Here is an 18925-nt window from a genome sequence, read left to right on the forward strand (position 1 = left end):
TGCTGGTTCCTGCTTCTGCTGCAGAGTCTCTCCTACTCTGCTGGAGCCTGTCCAGCACCTCTAACTCCGATGGCAGTTCCCTGACATCCACCTCCCCCCCAGGCCCCCCTTCACCCCCTCCCGCCTCCTCTCCCACTGGCGGTGAGGGCGGAAAGCCCCTGAAAGAGCAATCCTCGTCATCAGAGGATTCAAACACTTCTAGCCACGGCGTCCCGTCTCTCTCCCCGTCTTCTTCTTCTTCGTCGGAGGCAGCTTCCTCACCCACCCCTGACTCTGGGAACCCTTCAAACTCTCCCTCCTCATCGGTGGTCCCAAAGTGTTCCCTTCTAAATCGTGCCACGGGTTGCGGTTTTCTTGGGAAACGCTGATGAAATGTTTCTATTAAGATCTCGTCATTCACTACCTCTGCTGGCACCCAAGTGTTTTCCGACTCTACTTCCCCCTCCCATTCTACCAGATATTCCACCTGATTCCCCTTCCACCTGGAATCAATGATTCCTGCCACGTTCATGTCGCGCTCTCTCTCTTCTATCACGAGCGTTTGGGTGGCCTCTCTCTCACGCTCCCCCCACTCACGTCCCTCTCGGTACGGCGACAGTAATGACCTGTGAAATACTGGGTGTAATTTCATGTGACTGGGCAGTCTGAGTTTGAATGCTACTGGGTTGACCTGCTGTATGACCTCAAAGGGTCCCAATTTCTTGGGTCTCAATTTCTTACTCCCACCCTTGAACGGTAGTCCTTGGGTGGACAACCACACTCGGTCTCCCACCCTTATGATTTCACCTTCCCTCCTATTTCTGTCTGCTTGCTTCTTATATTCTTCCTTGGCTCTCTCTAAGTTAAGTTGAAGCTGACGGTGGATCGCTTCCATCTCTTCAAAAAAATGTTCCGCTGCCGGCACGCTCCACCTCTCCCCCCCCTCTCCTGGGAATGCCCGGGGATGGCACCCATAGTTTGCCAGGAAAGGACTCATCCCTGTGGACACATTCTCCGCGTTGTTGTAGGCAAATTCGGCCAGCGGTAGCTTATCTACCCAATCATTTTCTCTGTCCTTTACATAACACCTCAGGTATTGTTGCAAAATGCCGTTTGCCCTTTCCGCTTGCCCATTAGTTTCTGGGTGTCGGGCAGTGGAGAAATTGAGTTCTACTTGCAGTAAGCTCATAAGTTTCCTCCAGAACCTGGAAGTAAATTGTTTGCCTCTGTCACTGACCACCCTCAAGGGGGCGCCATGCAACCTGAAAATATGCTCTACAAACAACTTGGCGGTCTCCTCCGCTGTAACCGCATGTGAACAGGCTATAAAATGACACATTTTGGTTAATAGATCTACCACCACCATGACAGCTGTTTTGCCTTTGGATTTTGGCAGGTCCGTCATAAAATCTATGGATACTGCCTCCCAAGGCCTTTCTGGCGTGGGTAAGGGTTGTAATAGCCCCGCTGGCGCCACCCTCTCTCCTTTTGCTCGCTGACACCTGTCGCAACCCCTAACATATTCCCGCACGTCCTCCCTCACCTTGGGCCACCAAAACTCCCTGGTAACCAACCACATGGTTTTGTGCTGTCCAAAATGTCCCGCTGTGGGGCTGTCATGCAACTGCTTGAGTACTCTGCCCCTCAGTTCCCCATCTGGTATGTACAGTGCCCCTTTGTAATACAACGCCCCGTTCTTTTCTTCAAATCCCCCTGTGTTCTCTTCTGTCCTCCTGAGTTCTCTGAGTTTCTCTTGGGCGTATTCATCGTTCTCCGTACCTTCCATCAGTTCCCTTTGCCCCACCAATGCCGCCCCACACACCCAGCGGTCTTCGGAGATTACATGCCTTGCCTCAGGCGCTCCCTCCCCCTCTAAGTACTCAGGTTTCCTGGAAAGGGCATCCGCTCTCACGTTCTCTGAACCTGGCACGTAACGAATCTCAAAGTGGAATTTGGAGAACTCCTGGGCCCATCGCACTTGTCTCTGGTTCAGGACACGGGCTGTTCTCCAATATTCCAGATTTTTGTGGTCAGTTCGGACTTGAACCTTGTGTTGCGCCCCAATCAGCAAGTGCCGCCATTTCCGGAATGCTTCATGAATGGCGAGCAGTTCTCTGTCGTACACTGTGTAGTTCCTCTCGGATTTGTTCAATTTCCGCGAAAAGAATGCACACGGTCTCCATTCCGACGTATCCTTTCCCGGCTGGAGAAGCACGGCCCCCACTGCTCGGTCTGACGCGTCAGTCTCCACTCTCATTGGTTGTTGTAGATCCACGTGCAGAAGCTGTTCTTCCGACGCAAACGCCTGCTTTAGGCGTTCGAACGCCCGCTGCGCTTCTTCCGTCCAAACAAATTTCTTTTTGCTACTAAGACAATCTGTGATGGGCGCGGTCAAATGGGCAAAGTTTTTGATGAACTTCCTATAGAAGTTTCCGAACCCCAGGAACCTTTGCACGTCCTTCTTGGTCTTTGGTGTTTTCCATTCCAGTACCGCTTGAACCTTGCTGGGATCCATGGCCAATCCCTTGTCAGACAACCGGTACCCCAGGAATTCCACCTCCCTAGTATGAAACTGACACTTCTCCAGTTTCACCCACAGCCGGTTTTCTCGCAGTTTGCTCAGTACCTCTCTTACATCTCGCACATGCTGCTCCTCATTCTCTGAGTACACCAGGACGTCATCTAAGAACGCTACGCAGTTCTTGTAGAGCAATGGCCCCAGGACGTGATTCATGAATGATTGAAAACAGGCGGAGCCTCCTTGTAATCCGAAAGGCATAACGAGGTACTCAAACGCCCCCAAGGGGGTGAACATAGTGGTCTTCCACTCATCCCCCTTCCTCACACGTATCAAGTTATATGCCCCCCTAAGGTCCAGCTTGGTAAAAATGTTCCCTTTTCTCACCTGTGTCAGAATGTCATCAATTCTAGGCATAGGGAAAGTCACTGGTTCTGACACTGCATTCAGGGACCTGAAATCACACACAAGTCTGGGCTTGCCCGTGTTTTTTTTGTCCACAAAGAACACTGGACTGCCCCCCACCGCTCGTGACTCTCTGATGAAACCTCTCTTGAGATTCTTGTCAATGAACTCCCTTAACTCCTGCATCTCACTGTCTGACATTGCATACAGCTTCCCCACTGGCAATTGTGCTCCTGGGAGTAAGGTAATTTGACAGTCAAAGGGTCTGTGCGGGGGCAATTTATCCGCTTCCTTTTCGCTGAATACGTCCATCAAGTCAGCGTATTGTGGTGGCACCTTCCCCTTGTCCATCACTTCCACCCCTGCTAGAGTGGCCCTGCTGCCTGCCTGGGCCTCTCCCTCCTTGCAGTGTTCTAGGCAATGTGCTGATCCAAAGGAAACCACGCGCTGATGCCAGCCTACTAGCGGATCATGTAGTGCCAGCCAGCTCATTCCCAAGATAATAGGGGCTCCTCCCAGGGTGGCTACGTTAAACGCTATCAGTTCTGTGTGCCGTGCCACCCTCATTATCATTGGTACAGTCTGTTGGCTCACTTCTCCTCCCAACAGCTCCCTCCCATCAATAGTGGTAACCTGCAAAGGCTTACTTAATGGGATAGTCTGTATCTGGTGCTCAGCTGCAAACTCCTTACTCATGAAATTACATGAGCTACCTGAGTCCAATAGCGCTCTTATCTTTAGTGGGTGTCCGTTTGCCAGTTCCAGCAACACCTCTATCACAAGTGCTGGTCTTGGGGGTTCCGGCGTGGGCACGTTCACTACTCCCTGGCCTGGCTGCTGTGCCCCGATGTTGGCAACCAGGCGTTGGCTTTTACTTGCTCCTTCATTTCATCCTCCTCCTTCCCCCCAACAGTTCCTGCCATCCCTTGCCATTCCTTCCTTTGCGGACAGACTCTGGCAAAGTGACCTGGCTGTTGGCAGAGATAGCATCTCTTGCCGCTCTTTCCCTCCTTCTTCCGCCCTTCACTGGTGTTTGAAACTGTGCGCGCGCGCGCTGCTCCAAGTTCCATCGGCTCTGCTGGCGGGAAAGGCTGCTCCGGAATCTCTGGAATGCGGAAGTCCTTCCAACGTTCCCCCTTTCCTTCCCGCTTTTCCAAAGCTCTAGCCTCCTGGCGTGCTCCTATGGACAGCGCTGATTTAGTCAGCTGGTCCATAGACTCCGCCCTAGGCGCCCGGGAAAGTTCATCTTTCACTGCCGGAGAGAGACCTTCTTCAAATAGCATTTGAATAGGTTCACTAGCAAGGTTCCACCCCAGTCTATGAATCAGCATGGTGAACTCAGTCCAGTACTCACGTACAGATCGGCTCCCCTGTTTACAAGCCATCAACTCCCTGCGCACCATCCCCTGCTCAATCTCGCTGGAAAACATCAAGCCCATGGCGCGAAAAAACTTCATTGTGTCCTTTAAGATTTCATTATTGGCTGCCATCAGGGGGCGAACCCAGTCCCTCGCCCCTCCCTCTAGATGGCCAATCACGTACGCCACTCTAGAGTTCTCATCGGGGAAGTCATCAAACAGTAGATTGAGAGCATATTGCATCTCTGTTCTAAAGGCTTGATAGTTCCTGGGATTCCCCCCAAATTTCTGCACCAATCCAGGCACCCTTCTGGCAAGTGGGGTGGTTTTCCCCTTATCTTCATCTTGAGCCCTCCTCTCCTCCAGCCTCGCCGTTTGCAGTGCGAGCTGGACCTCCAACGCCCTGTACCTTTCTTCCAGGCTTGGATCTGCTCCAGCTCCAGCTGCCCCGGTTCCTGCTGGTTCACTCATGATGCCCTCTGCTTGCACAAACAGCTTTCGGAGACTGTCAGATTGCTGTGATGGGATAATGAGCTGCTTGTGCGTAAAAGCTTGATCCCGCTGGGGTTTGGCCGGTCATCCAAACCCAGGCACTAACGGAGCCCCCAAAAGCATGACTCCGTCAGTCGCTGGTAGAATCTGACAGTGGGCGTCTACGGAACTTACGCCAACATAAAAGCTGTTTGACTGACATGCGCTTTCGTGACTCTCTGCGTGACAGTTTCCGGCGAAGGGAGGGAATTCCTAAAGGGGGTCTAGTTACCTCTTCACTATTCTCACTAGAAGCGTCTGAGAGCCTCCCCTCCGCTGTAACTCCTGCACTCCCCCTGCTGGTTCCTGCTTCTGCTGCAGAGTCTCTCCTACTCTGCTGGAGCCTGTCCAGCACCTCTAACTCCGATGGCAGTTCCCTGACAGGTTCCCCCAACAAAATTTAAAAATTTGGCTTTGTAATTTATATGATGTGATTTAATTTGATGTGATTGGCCAGTTAATAAAAATTATTTTTTTAAAAAAGCAAAAGCGGCAAGCCATATTGACTACCGCAACATGCTCTCTGCGGGGCTGCCCCCGGAAAGATTTGGAAACTACGACTCTTCTGGGGGCGTTCCGCAGGGAATGTTTTACTCCAGTGCCGTGTCTGCTTTGCTGGGTTCGAGCCCAATTCAAAGTATTCCTGAATTATGTGACCCCCTCCATTTTTAAGGAACTCATGTTGTAGCAGGGAAAGCGAGGGCAGGGTTGGGGTGCAGATACCTGGTGGCTTTTGTGGAGAAACTGGTGCATGAAGCGCATGACAGCCCTCATGTCTCCCTCAGAAGCTGCAGAACTAAATGTTGTCTGGGAGGAGTCTGAGCTTGGTGAATCTGAAACAGATTTATTAATTGAATAAGTAAATACTGCTCCTTTCCTCCCAGAGGAGCCCAAAGGAGCAAAAACAAAAAAAACCTTCATTATTAAAAAATATATATAAACAAAACAAAACAAATTTAAAATATTTTAAAACTGCTAAACTCATCTAAAAGCAATGAAACACAATTAAACAACAGACAAGTTTTCAGCAAACGTCTAAAGCAGGGGTCAGCAACAGTGGCGTAGCGTGGGTTGTCAGCACCCGGGGCAAGGCAAGTCATTTGCGCCCCCTAACCCGTGGATTTTAGTAGGGGCAGAGAGCTGCGAGTGCGAGCGCCCCCCAGATGTTGCGCCCGGTGCGGCCGGCCCCCCCTGCACCCCCCACGCTACGCCACTGGTCAGCAACCTTTTTCAGCCGTGGGTTGGTCCACCCTCGAACAATGTGGGGGGCTGGACTATATTTTGAAAAAAAAAAAATGAACGAATTCCTATGCCCCACAAATAACCCAGAGATGCATTTTAAATAAAAACACGCATTCTACTCATATAAAAACATGCTGATTCCCGGACCGTCCGTGGGCCGGATTGAGAAGGCGATTGGGCCGCATCTGGCCCCCAGGCCTTAGGTTGCCTACCCCTGGTCTAAAGGAATATGCAGCTGCCTCATATGGGGATTGAACCTGAGACCTTGGTATCATCAGCACCACGCTCTAAGCAGCTGAGCTGTCCAGAGACAGAACTAAACCTTATCCTCCCGCCTGTGCTGCCAGCAGTCTTGTCAGCTGAAGGGCAGGTGTACTGGTCTGGGGGAAATGGCCCGATGAGACAAAATGGACCTCTGGCAGGCTGGAGGTTCTGCACCCCGACGTAGTGGAAGCCTCCATGTACAAAGCTGTGATTTGTGTTGGCAATTAAGACAAACCTATTCTCCAGGTTAAACTAGGTTAGACACAGGCAGCGCTGTGGGTTAAACCACAGAGCCTAGGGCTTGCCGATCAGAAGGTTGGCAGTTTGAATCCCCGTGATGGGGTGAGCTCCCGTTGCTCGGTCCCTGCTCCTGCCAACCTAGCATTTCGAAAGCACGTTAAAGTGCAAGTAGATAAATAGGTACCACTCCAGCAGGAACGTAAACGGCATTTCTGTGCGCTGCTCTGGTTCGCCAGAAGTGGCTTAGTCCTGCTGGCCACATGACCCGGGAGCTGTACGCCGGCTCCCTCGGCCAATAAAGCGAGATGAGTGCCGCAACCCCAGAGTCAGCCACGACTGGACCTAAGGGTCAGGGGTCCCTTTACCCTTTACCTTTATTCTCCAGGCAGCAGACTCAAGAGCATTTTCATAAACATGCTTTCTTTTCTGAAGAATGAGGACATGATGCAGGAAACCCTCAAGCAGGAATTGAACGCAAGCGCCCTCTCCTCTCTTGCGGCTTCCAGCAACTGGTATTCAGAAGCATTGCTGCCTCCAGCTGTGAAGGAAGATCACCACCTCTGGAACCACCCTATGACTGCATCATCAGCGAGAGAAGCTTACCTGCATTTTTGGGCGCCGACACTGAGCCTTCCCAGCTGCTAAGCTCTTGCAAGGACTGTGTCCAAAACATTCTCCGATTCGTTTAGCAGGAAGCGCTGCTGGGAGAGTGTTGATATTGGCTCATGTATGCTAGCAAGCCCAGGCACTGGGCATTCACCCAGGGCCACAACTGTGATTAATGCGTGTCGGCTCAGTTATCTATCTATTAGCTTGCAGTTAGTATGTGAGACATCAGTCTCTTGGTGTTACTTGTCCAGCGTTACATTTTGAATTGGTGGAGTTCATTTGGAGCAACAGAGATACTTTGCACTTGTACATATCTGTACATATCTGTATCTGCAACAGCCTACAAGCTGCGTCTATCTATGTCCAGAACTGTTTTAGTGAGCCTTATCTTCTGCAATAGTAAATTATTCGGACCTTAAGCCATTTCTGTGTGGTGACTGGTACTGGGAGCAACTTCCATTGTGTGTGGATCTCACCTGAGATTCCCAATAGAGCATCCTGTTGAAATCCTGCAACAAATACAGCTCATAAGTGGCCCCTAGAAAGTTGTCTAGAAGGGAATGTGGGCCTAAGTGGGGAAAGAAACTGCAGTAGCAACTTTCGTAGTTTAACTGTGTGCCGTGTAAAGATAGTACCTCCTTTAATCTGTCCCAACTCTTCCAAAATTCAATTTCATTGAATGAAGGTGGTCATGTAGGTGATTTGTTGCCATAGGAGACAATGATTGAAGATGCATTCCTACCTTTTTTTATCATTATAATGTCCATGTGAGAGAGGATGAAAGAGTGACAGATTTTGGACACACAAAATCAGCGATCAAGAGAGACTGAGTTTTGGATCTGTATGTGTCTTTTATTTGGAATGTTTCTCCCCAAGTTGTTGTTTAGTTGTTTAGTCGTGTCCGACTATTTGTGACCCCCTGGACCAGAGCACGCCAGGCACTCCTGTCCTCCACTGCCTCCCGCAGTTTAGTCAAACTCATGCTGGTAGCTTCGAGAACACTGTCCAACCATCTCGTCTCCCCAAGTTATGTTTACACAAATATATTTGTCTTCCTGTTCATTATACTTATTTAGACTAGGATATTTATTGTATTCTATATTTGATCTTCTTTTGTAATGTTGTATTTTGTAATGTTCTGTTTAATCTGTAAACTGCTTAGAGGGAATTATGAAATGATATAGAAATTATTGAAATACTTTGGGACATCTCTTGGAGTTACGTTATGCTCAGCCTGTAGATCTGGGCAAATAATACCATATATCAAAAAAGACACAAACCTCCAATGATCTCATTTGAAGGAAACTGACCTTAAATGCACATTGGAAACCCTGAAATATCTCTCAGAAATTGGGGTGCAGTATAACAATATGATACAATGCAACACACAGTGAACACTAATGGAGCTGTGTAAATAATGAATCATTTTGCAAGAGACCGCCCCAGCCCGGTAAGAGTTTTACCCACAATCTTCCATCTTTTGAAAAGAACGGAAAACAAAACAAAGGAAAAAAATGATTGCATCCTACCTGCTGAGCAAATATGAGGGAATGATTTCGCTGCCAACCTGGGACAGTGGCTAGAGAGGTGTTTTTCACCCTTAAAAGTCTCACTGTTTCAAATCCATAGTACGCCAACCGATGAAAGGAAAAAGAGTTTAGAAAGGTTTGGTGGTCAACGCAACTGAAGATGTGCTCTGGACACTACTGGCTTGAGCCAAGGACTGCCAGCAACTGAACCAGGCAAGGTGGCAGTTGAGATCAAGTGCCCATGGCAGTTATTGATGTCATAATGGCCAGGGAAATGGCCGGGCAACCGGGCAACCAATGACACATGACAATCAAACGCTCTGCTCCAACGGACGTTCCCCTCCTAAGCTGATCTTGCCTCTGGAGAGCTTCATGGAGGTTCAAATTATGAAAAGTTACTGGTGCAGATATAAAACGGTTATATAAAACAACACCCCAATTTTAATGGAACCCTATTTGTACGAGTGTATCTTGCTGACACTTTCCTTACCGCAGAAAGTCATTTAAAAAAGAGAGAGCCAGAGCGTGTGGGTCTCCACTGTGAGGGAGCCAAATTGCTTTAATCCACCTTCAATTGGGCAAACCTAAATTTGCCGGCAAGTCACTGAATTCCTCTTGCTAAATGGTGACAGCCTGGAGGAGGTCCCTAGTTATGTTAGGTTAGGATACAGCAACTCCTGCGTGTTCTGTATAAAATGTTCTGGGTGTCCGTTCCCCTGATTTTTGGACAAATCTTTACCCTGACCTTTGACACCAGAGATTTGTGTGTGTTTTCTGGGCATACCCTATTCCTGTGATTGTAATCTGCTTTAACCGTTTTGGATTGTGAATCTTAAATTGTTGTAGCCTGTTCTGGGATCTGCAGGTTAGGGATGTGTAACAAATTTTTAATAATAATAATAATAATAATAATAATAATAATAATAATAATAATATTTAAAAAAAACCTGATGGTTTAAGAAAATTGCTGAGTGCCCCAAGTGCACCAAGTACAAGGAACTGCAGGTTAGAAGGGGATCCAAGGGACCTTTCCAAACTTGTTTTGAAGGGACAGGATACCCAAATCCTGTCTGTGAAATCACCCCAGGCTTCAATAATCACACCAGGCCTCAAAACTGTCCAAAACTCCTTTTGTCTTCTAAAAATCCAAAACAGCTTTTCTCTGCTCTCCTCTGCTCTATCACAAGATGCTGTGCATAGGCAAGATGTTACTTTTAAAGGCTAATGAATAGGCTCTGTTCATAGCAGGCCTGAGAAACTGAATCTTATCTCATTCTAGTTGCAACATCTCTGGGCATGCTGAACCACTCTCATTCCCCTTTTCCTGGGAAGGGCGCCAAGAGTCCAATAGTCCCAAGACAGCTTTCTGTTCATGCTCAGAGGAACTCATGGGGCAGGACTCTGGAAGGAGGAGAAAGGCGGAGGGATCTGGAAAGGGGTATTTATGCTTTTGCACAGGACTGTGCATGCTTTTTGTGACTTATCACACTTGCTCCTTCTACCAGTTCATGGATGGTAGAAATAAAAGCCTTTTCTCCGAAACTATTCCTTGAGTGTCTATTGACTCCCACTTCCCTTTCCCAGGCGCAATATTTTTCCCACCCGAGGGCAAAGCCTCATAAGGCTAGTTTCTCATGCAGTGGGTCACCTTGTCTTGACTGTGAGCACTGTGGAGTGCCTCCAACGATCCAGATGTGTGGGATATTTGCACATCAGTGTCATGTTCACCTCTTGACTTTGCAGCTGCTGCTGACATGCAAACGCTCCAGCACATACAAACAGAGCAGGCTTGGCCAACCTGGTGCCCTCCGTATCGTTTGGACTGCAACTCCTGCCACCCGTGATAATTGGCCCTGCTGGGTGGGGTTGAAGGTTCTGCAGTGTGCCAGGTTGGGAGAGGGACAGCTGAAGAGCATGGCATTTGAGTAGCGGTACCCACAATGCAAAGTGCAAGCAGACACCCAGAGCACTCTGGGAGCTGTAGTTCTCTGGAGAACAGAAGAGCCTTCTTTCACGCTATTGAGGGCTTCTATCTCCTAATTCTCTCCTTTATGACCTCTTAAGTGATAATGTAATTTACAATTTATCATTGATTTGTAGGAGAAAATTGAACTTGGTAGGGCTTAATCTAACTGACTTTGGAAATTCTGACCTCAAAGATACTTGGGAAATTATCAGGAAGAATCTTACAGAAAAAAGTGTTCTCTCTACTCTCGAGGTTGCAAAGCACAGCGCTTCCTGTCCTCTCTATTTAAATCTCCCTTTGTGTAGAGATTTTCAAAAGGAGTATATGACAAATCTGAAGAATCATGAATTGTGCAGGCTGTTTATATTAGCCAGATTTATATGTTTCCCTCGATGATAGGGAGAGGAAGATATTTAGCTTTCCCAGAATCAGAGAGTCTCTGCAAATGTAGCAAACAGGAACCTGATACTTTGGAGCATATTTTATTTTCTTGGGATTTTGACATTTATCCAGAAGACAATTATTAGAGGCCTTACAACTCAATAGGCTGATTTCTATGCTACCAACTGTTCAGGACCTGCTTTCGGACAGGAATGATCAAATTACTTTAATAGTGGCAGAGGTTTTGAGTGCTGTCCATGTAGAAAGACTGGGTCATTATAAAGAGAATTAGTGGTTCTTAATTGATTGGGAATTCGGTAGTGCTGTATTGTATTATTTATGCAAACTGATTTTCTCTGGAGTTAAAGATCTGACTGGGACAAACCTTGTTATGTTGAGCTCGTATTTTGCACAATATGTATACGGTGTCTGTTTGATAATGTGTGGTTTGCTATGCATAATAAAGTATAACTATACTAGCTATTGGACGCAGGTGGCACTGTGGGTTAAACCACAAAGCCTAGGACTTGCCAATCAGAAGGTCGGCTATTCAGATCCACGCAACAGGGTGAGCTCCCGTTGCTCGGTCCCAGCTTCTGCCAACCTAGCAGTTCAAAAGCCCATCAAAGTGCAAGTAGATAAATAGGTACCACTCCGGTGGGAAGGTAAACGGTGTTTCCGTGCGCTGCTCTGGTTTGCCAGAAGCGGCTTAGTCATGGTGGCCACATGACCCAGAAGCTGTCTGCCAACAAACGCTGGCTCCCTCGGCCTATAGAGCGAGATGAGTGCGCAAGCCCAGAGTCGGTCACAACTGGACCTAATGGTCAGGGGTCCATTATACTAGCTATTGAGGGCTGGCAGCTGCGTGAAAAAAGGGACTCTTCCATTTCCAGGAAGAGAAATCTTCAGAATTCTTAGGCTTGCACCTTCTTCTACTGGATTCCAATGTGACCAGTTTCCACAAAGTCCTGACCCAAACACTCTCCACCCCCCTGCCCGCCCCATTCGCCCGGGGAACATGAATTGCCATTTGACTGCCACTCCTTTCTCTCCAAAATAGAATAGTATATTTATATATTAATGTAACACTTCTCTTTACAAAATAAATCCGACACGAAGCAATGGGAATAATGGTCGGAAGCGGGGGTACGGGGACGACGACGACAAGCAAACACGAAGCCGCCTGGGGTCGGCGGAGAGGGAAGGTTCAGCGGCCCGGTCTCTGGTGCGGGGGGACGGGACGCGTGTGGGTTTGGCCCAGCGGGACCAAGCTACAGTCTTGTGTGCCTCTGCTCTGCTGTCCTCTGCCTCGGGGCAACTTAGGCTCGGTCCGTACACCTCCTCAGAAAGGGCTCCTCAGAGCAGCACCAACCACGGGAACCCACGTCGGGTCAACCACTCCTGTTTTGGGGTACTTCTGCAGCTCACCGCCTGCAAGGGGAAAGATTCAGTAAGTGGACAACGACAGCAAGAATTCAGTAAATGTGGAGTGGGCCTCTGAGGAAGCAGAGAGTCCCCCAACCCTTCCCAAAAACAAAAGAGAGAGAGAGAGAGAGAGAGACCGTATTTTTCGCTCTATAAGACACACTTTTCCCCTCCAAAAAAGTAAGGGGAAATGTGTGTGCGTCTTATGGAGCTAATGCAGGCGGGAGGCTCTGCTCAGCGCTCCCTTTAAAGAGCCGCATGGAGCATGTGTGTGGTTCTTCGGGGCTTTTCCCCAAGGAGGGAGAAGGGCTGCCCTCCTACCTCCTTGGGGAAAAGCCCCCAAGAGCCGCGCACACACACTCTGTGCGCTCTTTAAAGGGAAGCACGGCTCTTGGGGGAGCCTTAGCCGCACGCAGCCTCTCCTGGGCAGGGGATGAAGGCTCCCCTTGCCCGGAAGAGGCTGCGTGCGGCTATCCCATAAGCCGGGACAGCTAGCGGGATCGCTGCGCAGCATTCCCGCTGGCTGTCCTGGCTTCTGGGATTCAGAATCCACCCCCCCTTGTTTTCCTCTTCCAAAACTAGGTGTGTCTTATGGTCTGGTGTGTCTTATGGAGCAAAAAATACGGTAGCTGTCCATATTGAATCCTCTCTCTCCGTGTGATACTGCATCTGAGCACCAGCCAAGGACTTTTCCCACCATAAGCAACAGCCTTTTTCACCTGCCTTGGCTTCAGGATGGAGTTTCTGGTCCGGGTATTATGTGCCTCTGTCTTTTGCTGAACGGAGTGGAAGATTAGGCTGTCTGCCAGTATGCTTTTTACTACGCCTTTATTACGTTTTTGTCATTGGTGTTTTGTGATCAGAGAATCATAGAATTGTAGGGTTGGGGGGGACCCCCAAGCATCATCTAGTCCAACCCCTTAATGGGTTTCTAATGTTGTACACTGCCCTGATATCTTTTGATAAAGGGTGGTATATAATATAAATTGAAATAATAATAATAATAATAATAATAATAATAATAAGTAGTCGTCATGGGGTTCGAGAGAGTGTATGCGTGTGACTTCAACAGTGCTTAGCTTGTTTTTGGTAATTAATTTGTTAATGTCATTAATCCTATTTTGTGGCATTATGAGTGCTGCAATGCTTTGCAATTCCTTAACCTGACTTTTGTTGTGCTGTTTAGCTCAATTTTTTAGTTGTTTCGTTAATAGCGTTTTACAGAAGGTGGTTTGTTTCACTGATGGTTTGTCATAGTTTTGCTGGTGATCTGTTAGTTACTCCATACGGTTTATGTTGTCATGGGGATGTTCTGTTGTGTTGCGGGTATTTTTTGTTTGGTAGCCGCTTTTTTACTCATGTGAGTGAAAAGCCGCGTAGAAATATAATAAAACGAATGGATGGGAATGTACGGTTGCATTTGGGCTGCTAAGGTCAACGTTTAGGTCTGCTTCCCCACCCACTTTTGTGCTGGCCCATGGCCCCAGGATGAAAAAAGGTCCCCTGCCCCACCACCTCTCTGCTCTAGGTGATCTACTGAGGCCCCCCTGGCTTCTCTGCCCCACGGAGCAGGCAGCCACCAAGAAATCAGGCCACAGCCGTGGCACAAAGCGTTGCCCTCTTCTCTTACTTGAGCCGGAAGGCGCTGTAGGGATCCAGCAAGTGAGAGCTGGCCTGCTCCAGGTTCCAGTCGAACATCTCCAGGACTTTGTGGCACTCCAGCCGTGTCTTGAGGCCCAGGCAGAAGAGCTGCTCCACCTGTGGGGAAGGACAGGGCACAAGGCTGAGCTGGGGGGAGGCAGGCAGGTAAAGCTCTGAGCAACAGACTCATGGGCGCTGGGCTCCCGTCCTGGGGCTGTGCCCAGCCCGGCCAGTGGAGGGGGCTCAAGTGAGCCCAGTGCAACAAGGAGACATTGTCCTGGCAGCATTTGGAGGGAAGAGCTCCTTCCCATTTTGCCAAGCAATATTGGGATGTCAAGGAACACAGGAAGCGGCCTTGTACTGTGATAGGAATTTTATGGTCTTAGATATATGGTAATGTTCATAAGCGTGCCAACCAAGCACATACATAGATCAGCACATAGACCAACCTGGAACCATTTTGATTCCTAAACTGAGCAAATGTTTTCTCTGCAAGGTCAAAGTGGGTCAATTGTCTCTTTCCTCACAAATCCTGTCTTAAGGGCACATTTAAGATATGAATAGGGTGTGAGCCTGTGACCTGGCCCAGGAACTACCGTATTTTTCGCACTATAGGACGCACCGGTCCATAGGACGCACCTAGATTTTGGGGGGGGGGGAATAAAGGGGGGGGAATTATTTTTCCCCCCCCCCAGGCGCAGGGCTGGGGCGGGGGAAGCCCGAGCTTCCCCCTCCCCCAGAACGGGACCCAGAGCCATGCTGAAGCTGCGCGCAGCTTTGGCATCGCTCTGGGAGCTTGCGGGGCTGGGGGAGGAGGAAGCCCTCCGCCAGCCTCTAAACCATGTCGGGCGACAGCGGGATGGCGCGCTGCGCCTCTCCCGCTGTCCCCCGAGTTTGCGGGGCTGGCGACAGGGAGGAGCAGGCTTCTCCCCCCGCCAGCCTTCTAACCAAGTCAGGGGACAGCGGGATGGCGGCGTTCTGCCTCCCCGCTGTCCCCCGAGCTTGTGGGGCTGGCGGTTGGGCTCTCCTGAAGCCTGCATTCGCACCATAGGACGCACACACATTTCCCCTTCATTTTTGGAGGGGAAAAAGTGCGTCCTGTAGTGCGAAAAATACGGTAAGTATTTATCTTTACAAAAGACTGGCCAGGCTCCCCAGGCAATCCAATCAAGTAACCTGCCAGACAGGAGATAAATGACGACAGGAGAATAACAACACTCAAATTTCTGTTTTAAGACTGCCTTTTCTGTGATGTAGGTATGATGTATTTGAGGGGTGGTCTTAGGTTACACCCCTTCTGTGATGTATGTATGATGCTTCTGGGGGTGGTATGAACTACAGGGTGGCAATTTCAAAAGTCTTTATAAGGCCTTGCACGCCATTTTTCTGGGTTCCTCCTCTCTCCTGCGTGTGAGGGGAGCACCCTGTTGCAACAGATCAATAAAGACCAGTCTTACTAGCTGCTTTGCTTCTCAATATTCTCTGGTTGGCCTCTGTTATCTTCTCCTACCAATAGGGAACCTACGTAAGGACTCTGTATGGGCTCTTGGATACCCCATAAGGGGAAAGGGCAATTTTTTGTTTCCAACAGTACCCAGACTATTCCTCCCTCCGTCTCCCCCAACCAGCCGCGGTTCTCCAGGATTTCAGGCAAGGACCCTCTCTCCCAGCTTGTGGCCTATTGAATGCAGAGAGCATGCCCTACGGCTGAGCCACACCCAAAGCCCACCCAAAGCACACCTCCCTGGCTGCCGTTTACCTTCAGGTACTGAATGGCCTTCTGCACATTCCAGCTGTGGTTTTGCAGTGCCGTGTGGCACTCCTCCGTGGTCACGCCATGAACCGTCTCTTGGACCTGCAGCGAAAAGCACAAATGTAGCAAGAGAATGGTTTATTATTATTATTATTATTATTATTATTATTTACTTCTCTGCGCAGAATTCGGACGCAATTACGTATATGCAGCACAGAGAAACAAAACCGTAATAAGAACTCAGTTTAAAACTCCCACCCACTTTTAGAAACAGAAACTCAGCCTGAACTAGTTTTGGTCCATCTAGCTCAGAGGTTTTCAACCTTTTGGAGTCCACGGCTCCCTTGACCAACTATAGTGGTACCTCGGGTTAAGAACTTAATTTGTTCCGGAGGTCCGTTCTTAACCTGAAACTGTTCTTAACCTGAAGCACCACTTTAGCTAGTGGGGCCTCCTGCTGCGCCGCCAGAGCACGATTTCTGTTCTCATCCTGAAGCAAAGTTCTTAACCCGAGGTAATATTCCTGGGTTAGCGGAGTCTGTAACCTGAAGTGTCTGTAACCTGAAGCGTCTGTAACCCGAGGTACCACTGTACCTTCTTTCTGCAGCTCCCATGTGGGGCTCAGGAGGCCTCTTGCCTGCGGAGCTGGCAGCCTCTCAAACTTTTTCGAACACCCTCCCTCATGGAGTGTTCCCTCAGCCTCCTCTCCTCTCGAGTCATCTAGGTATCCGCTGCCACCGCCCCTGGTCTCTGAGCTGCCCTCCCCAAAGAGAGGTGATTCCTCACACTGCCCCATAGGGGTCTGGGACTTGTCTGTCCATTCCCAACAGCAAGGGCTGGCAGACTGGCTGTCAGGAGTGTGTGCAGGAGCCGGGCCCTCTGACCAGTAGGTCTTCGCAGGATAGGGGCCTTCCTAAGTTTGTTCTGGAGAGGCAAGGCACGGCCGCACAGGTAAGGCCGACTGGTAACTCACTGCACCTGGTGGCTAGAGCTGGGAAGGCTTCTTGCTGCGTCTGGCTTTTTGCTTCCTGATCCTCAGACCCCTGGCTTCTGGACCCCCTCGTTCCTGATTCCACCCCGCCATCTTGCCCCCGGTCCCGACGTCCTCAGCTGGGACTTCGATTGCCCGTAGGCCGGACCGTGACACTGGCTGGCTGGGTTTCCTCACCCGCATACTTGCTTACTCCTAGGCCGCCTCAGCTCCTGGCAACCAGCACCCCCTGGCCAGCGCCAGAGGCACCATTCACCTGGGGTGCTTGTAGCCAGGGCTGCTGCAGCAAACAGCTGTACAAGCTTTTGGGAGGCAGAGACACAAGAGGGAATCAGAGGAAGGAGGGAAGGAAAGAGGGACAGAGGCCAGTGTTGCCAACGGCACCCCTGACCATCATTCAAGGCACCCCAGGGTGCCACGGCACACTGGATGAAAACCACTGATCTAGCTGATTACGGTCACCAAGTACTGACAGCAGCTCTGAGCTCTGACCCTGAGCGGCAGCCCTCTCCCACTCTTGACCTAAACACAAAAAATGAGGTGTAGTGATATTGGGAAATCTCAGTAGTTTAAAAACTTTGGTTCAAGTAGAAGAGGTGCATTCTGGGAGAACCAAAGACTGTAGAATGCTGGGAATGTGTATTTGGTCTTAATTACAGACTTTTGACTTTAAAAGTGTAAGCGGGGTTATCTTTTTCCCTTAGCAGGAAGAAAGTTTCTAGCTGATTTGTGGTTTTGACACCTGGGTGTCCCGGCGTAGATTCAGAGTGAGAGGGTTATATGGCTAATTTACAACTCAAATAATCTGGTGTGTCTCTGGGAATGCTTTAATCTTCAAGGCCCTTTTGAATAAACAGAGTTCAGCTGCCTCCTAACAAGCCTGAGTTATTGTTCCTCCATGTAAAGGTAAAGGTAAAGGGACCCCTGACCATTAGGTCCAGTCGTGGCCGACTCTGGGGTTGCGGTGCTCATCTCGCTTTATTGGCCGAGGGAGCCGGCGTACAGCTTCTGGGTCATGTGGCCAGCATGACTAAGCCGCTTCTGGCAAACCAGAGCAGCGCATGGAAACGCCGCTTACCTTCCCGCCAGAGAGGTACCTATTTATCTACTTGCACTCTGACGTGCTTTTGAACTGCTAGGTTGGCAGGAGCAACGGGAGCTCACCCCGTTGCGGGGATTCGAACCACCGACCTTCTGATCGGCAAGTCCTAGGCTCTGTGGTTTAACCCACAGCGCCACCCGCGTCCCTGTTCCTCCATGTAACCATTGGCAAATTGCTAATTAATCCAAAGAACTGATTGGTTTCTAAGTTTGAATCCATTTGGGTTCAAGAAGGCTGAAACCTGAAGAAACTAAGATGCAAATTGCAACAGATCATCTTGCCAAGCAGAGCATCCTATCATGCTAAGGCTTTGTTATGCCTTGGTGCCCGAGGTGCAAGACCAGTTGGAAACATCCTTGAACTGTTATGCTTGTACTTCTGTTCTTGTTGTGAGTATAGTCAGTGATATTAAATAACGTTTTTATTTTCTGTTTGGGATTTGTAAGAGATGTGCCAGCTTTTATGCTCTGAATAACCTTTCTTTTTATTAAATTTGGAAAAAGGATTTTTTCCTGCCTTTGTATTTTGGGCCTTTCTGTCGGGGAAGCTGAACCAGTGCCTAATCCACTTAGTCGCCTACCAGAGCACCTGTTGGATTTCTGTCTGTGTCACGGTAAAGTGACATAGAGTGGGGCAGTCCGGAAAAAACTGAAGAGTAATTCCCTTCCTTAGGTTACTTTTCGGGGGCTGTTCTGGGATAAGGAAGTGGTGGCAGCAACTACTGCTTAAATTTGTGTTTTGAAAACCCCATTCGATTGCCTGTCTCACGGCCTTCGGGGTCCTGCCGGAGTTTGGAGGACTGGTTGGGGGAGTAGGGAGTGCGTGCGAATGCTCCATGAGGGCTAGTGGGGAGATCTGAGTCAGGTTTGTACACATGAAGCTGAATCAGACCATTGGCCCACCCAGCACAGCGCAATGGCTCTCGGGCCTTTCAGATCACCAAATGGTGACCCCCCAGTCACACCGTGGGGTCAGAACTGACGAAGGGCAC

At 49.3% G+C, this 18925-nt stretch overlaps 2 protein-coding genes across 19 annotated transcripts in view; both read right to left on the minus strand.

Moving 5' to 3' along the window:
- Window positions 1–8964, minus strand: part of LOC310844798 (maestro heat-like repeat-containing protein family member 7) — a 41449-nt gene extending 32485 nt beyond the window's left edge. For 2 of the 9 annotated variants that reach the window (XR_014564329.1, XM_083739402.1), the window contains exons 1-3: window positions 8676–8959; window positions 7141–7235; window positions 5515–5624 (exon numbers count right to left, since the gene is read on the minus strand). Coding sequence is in view for 5 of the 9 variants with exons in the window: in XM_083739402.1 (XP_083595528.1) it covers window positions 5515–5624; window positions 7141–7210 (180 nt within the window). In the remaining 4 variants the exon portion in view is untranslated. Of the gene's footprint in view, window positions 1–5514; window positions 5625–7140; window positions 7239–8675 lie in introns of those variants that run through there. The other 7 variants (XR_014564327.1, XR_014564328.1, XM_083739407.1 and 4 more) reach the window with 7 other exon arrangements.
- Window positions 8965–12066: 3102 nt separating this feature from the next.
- Window positions 12067–18925, minus strand: part of TNK2 (tyrosine kinase non receptor 2) — a 115546-nt gene continuing 108687 nt past the window's right edge. For 9 of the 10 annotated variants that reach the window (XM_083739263.1, XM_083739259.1, XM_083739262.1 and 6 more), the window contains 3 exons: window positions 15848–15943; window positions 14078–14205; window positions 12067–12453 (listed from right to left, as the gene is read on the minus strand). In XM_083739263.1, the coding sequence (XP_083595389.1) occupies window positions 12447–12453; window positions 14078–14205; window positions 15848–15943 (231 nt within the window). In that variant the 3' untranslated portion in view covers window positions 12067–12446. Of the gene's footprint in view, window positions 12454–14077; window positions 14681–15204; window positions 15386–15427; window positions 15944–18925 lie in introns of those variants that run through there. The other variant, XR_014564301.1, reaches the window with a different exon arrangement.

The sequence above is a fragment of the Podarcis gaigeae genome (genome assembly GCF_964106915.1).
Source record: "Podarcis gaigeae genome assembly, chromosome: 5".
In the NCBI taxonomy this organism is placed as follows: domain Eukaryota; kingdom Metazoa; phylum Chordata; class Lepidosauria; order Squamata; family Lacertidae; genus Podarcis; species Podarcis gaigeae.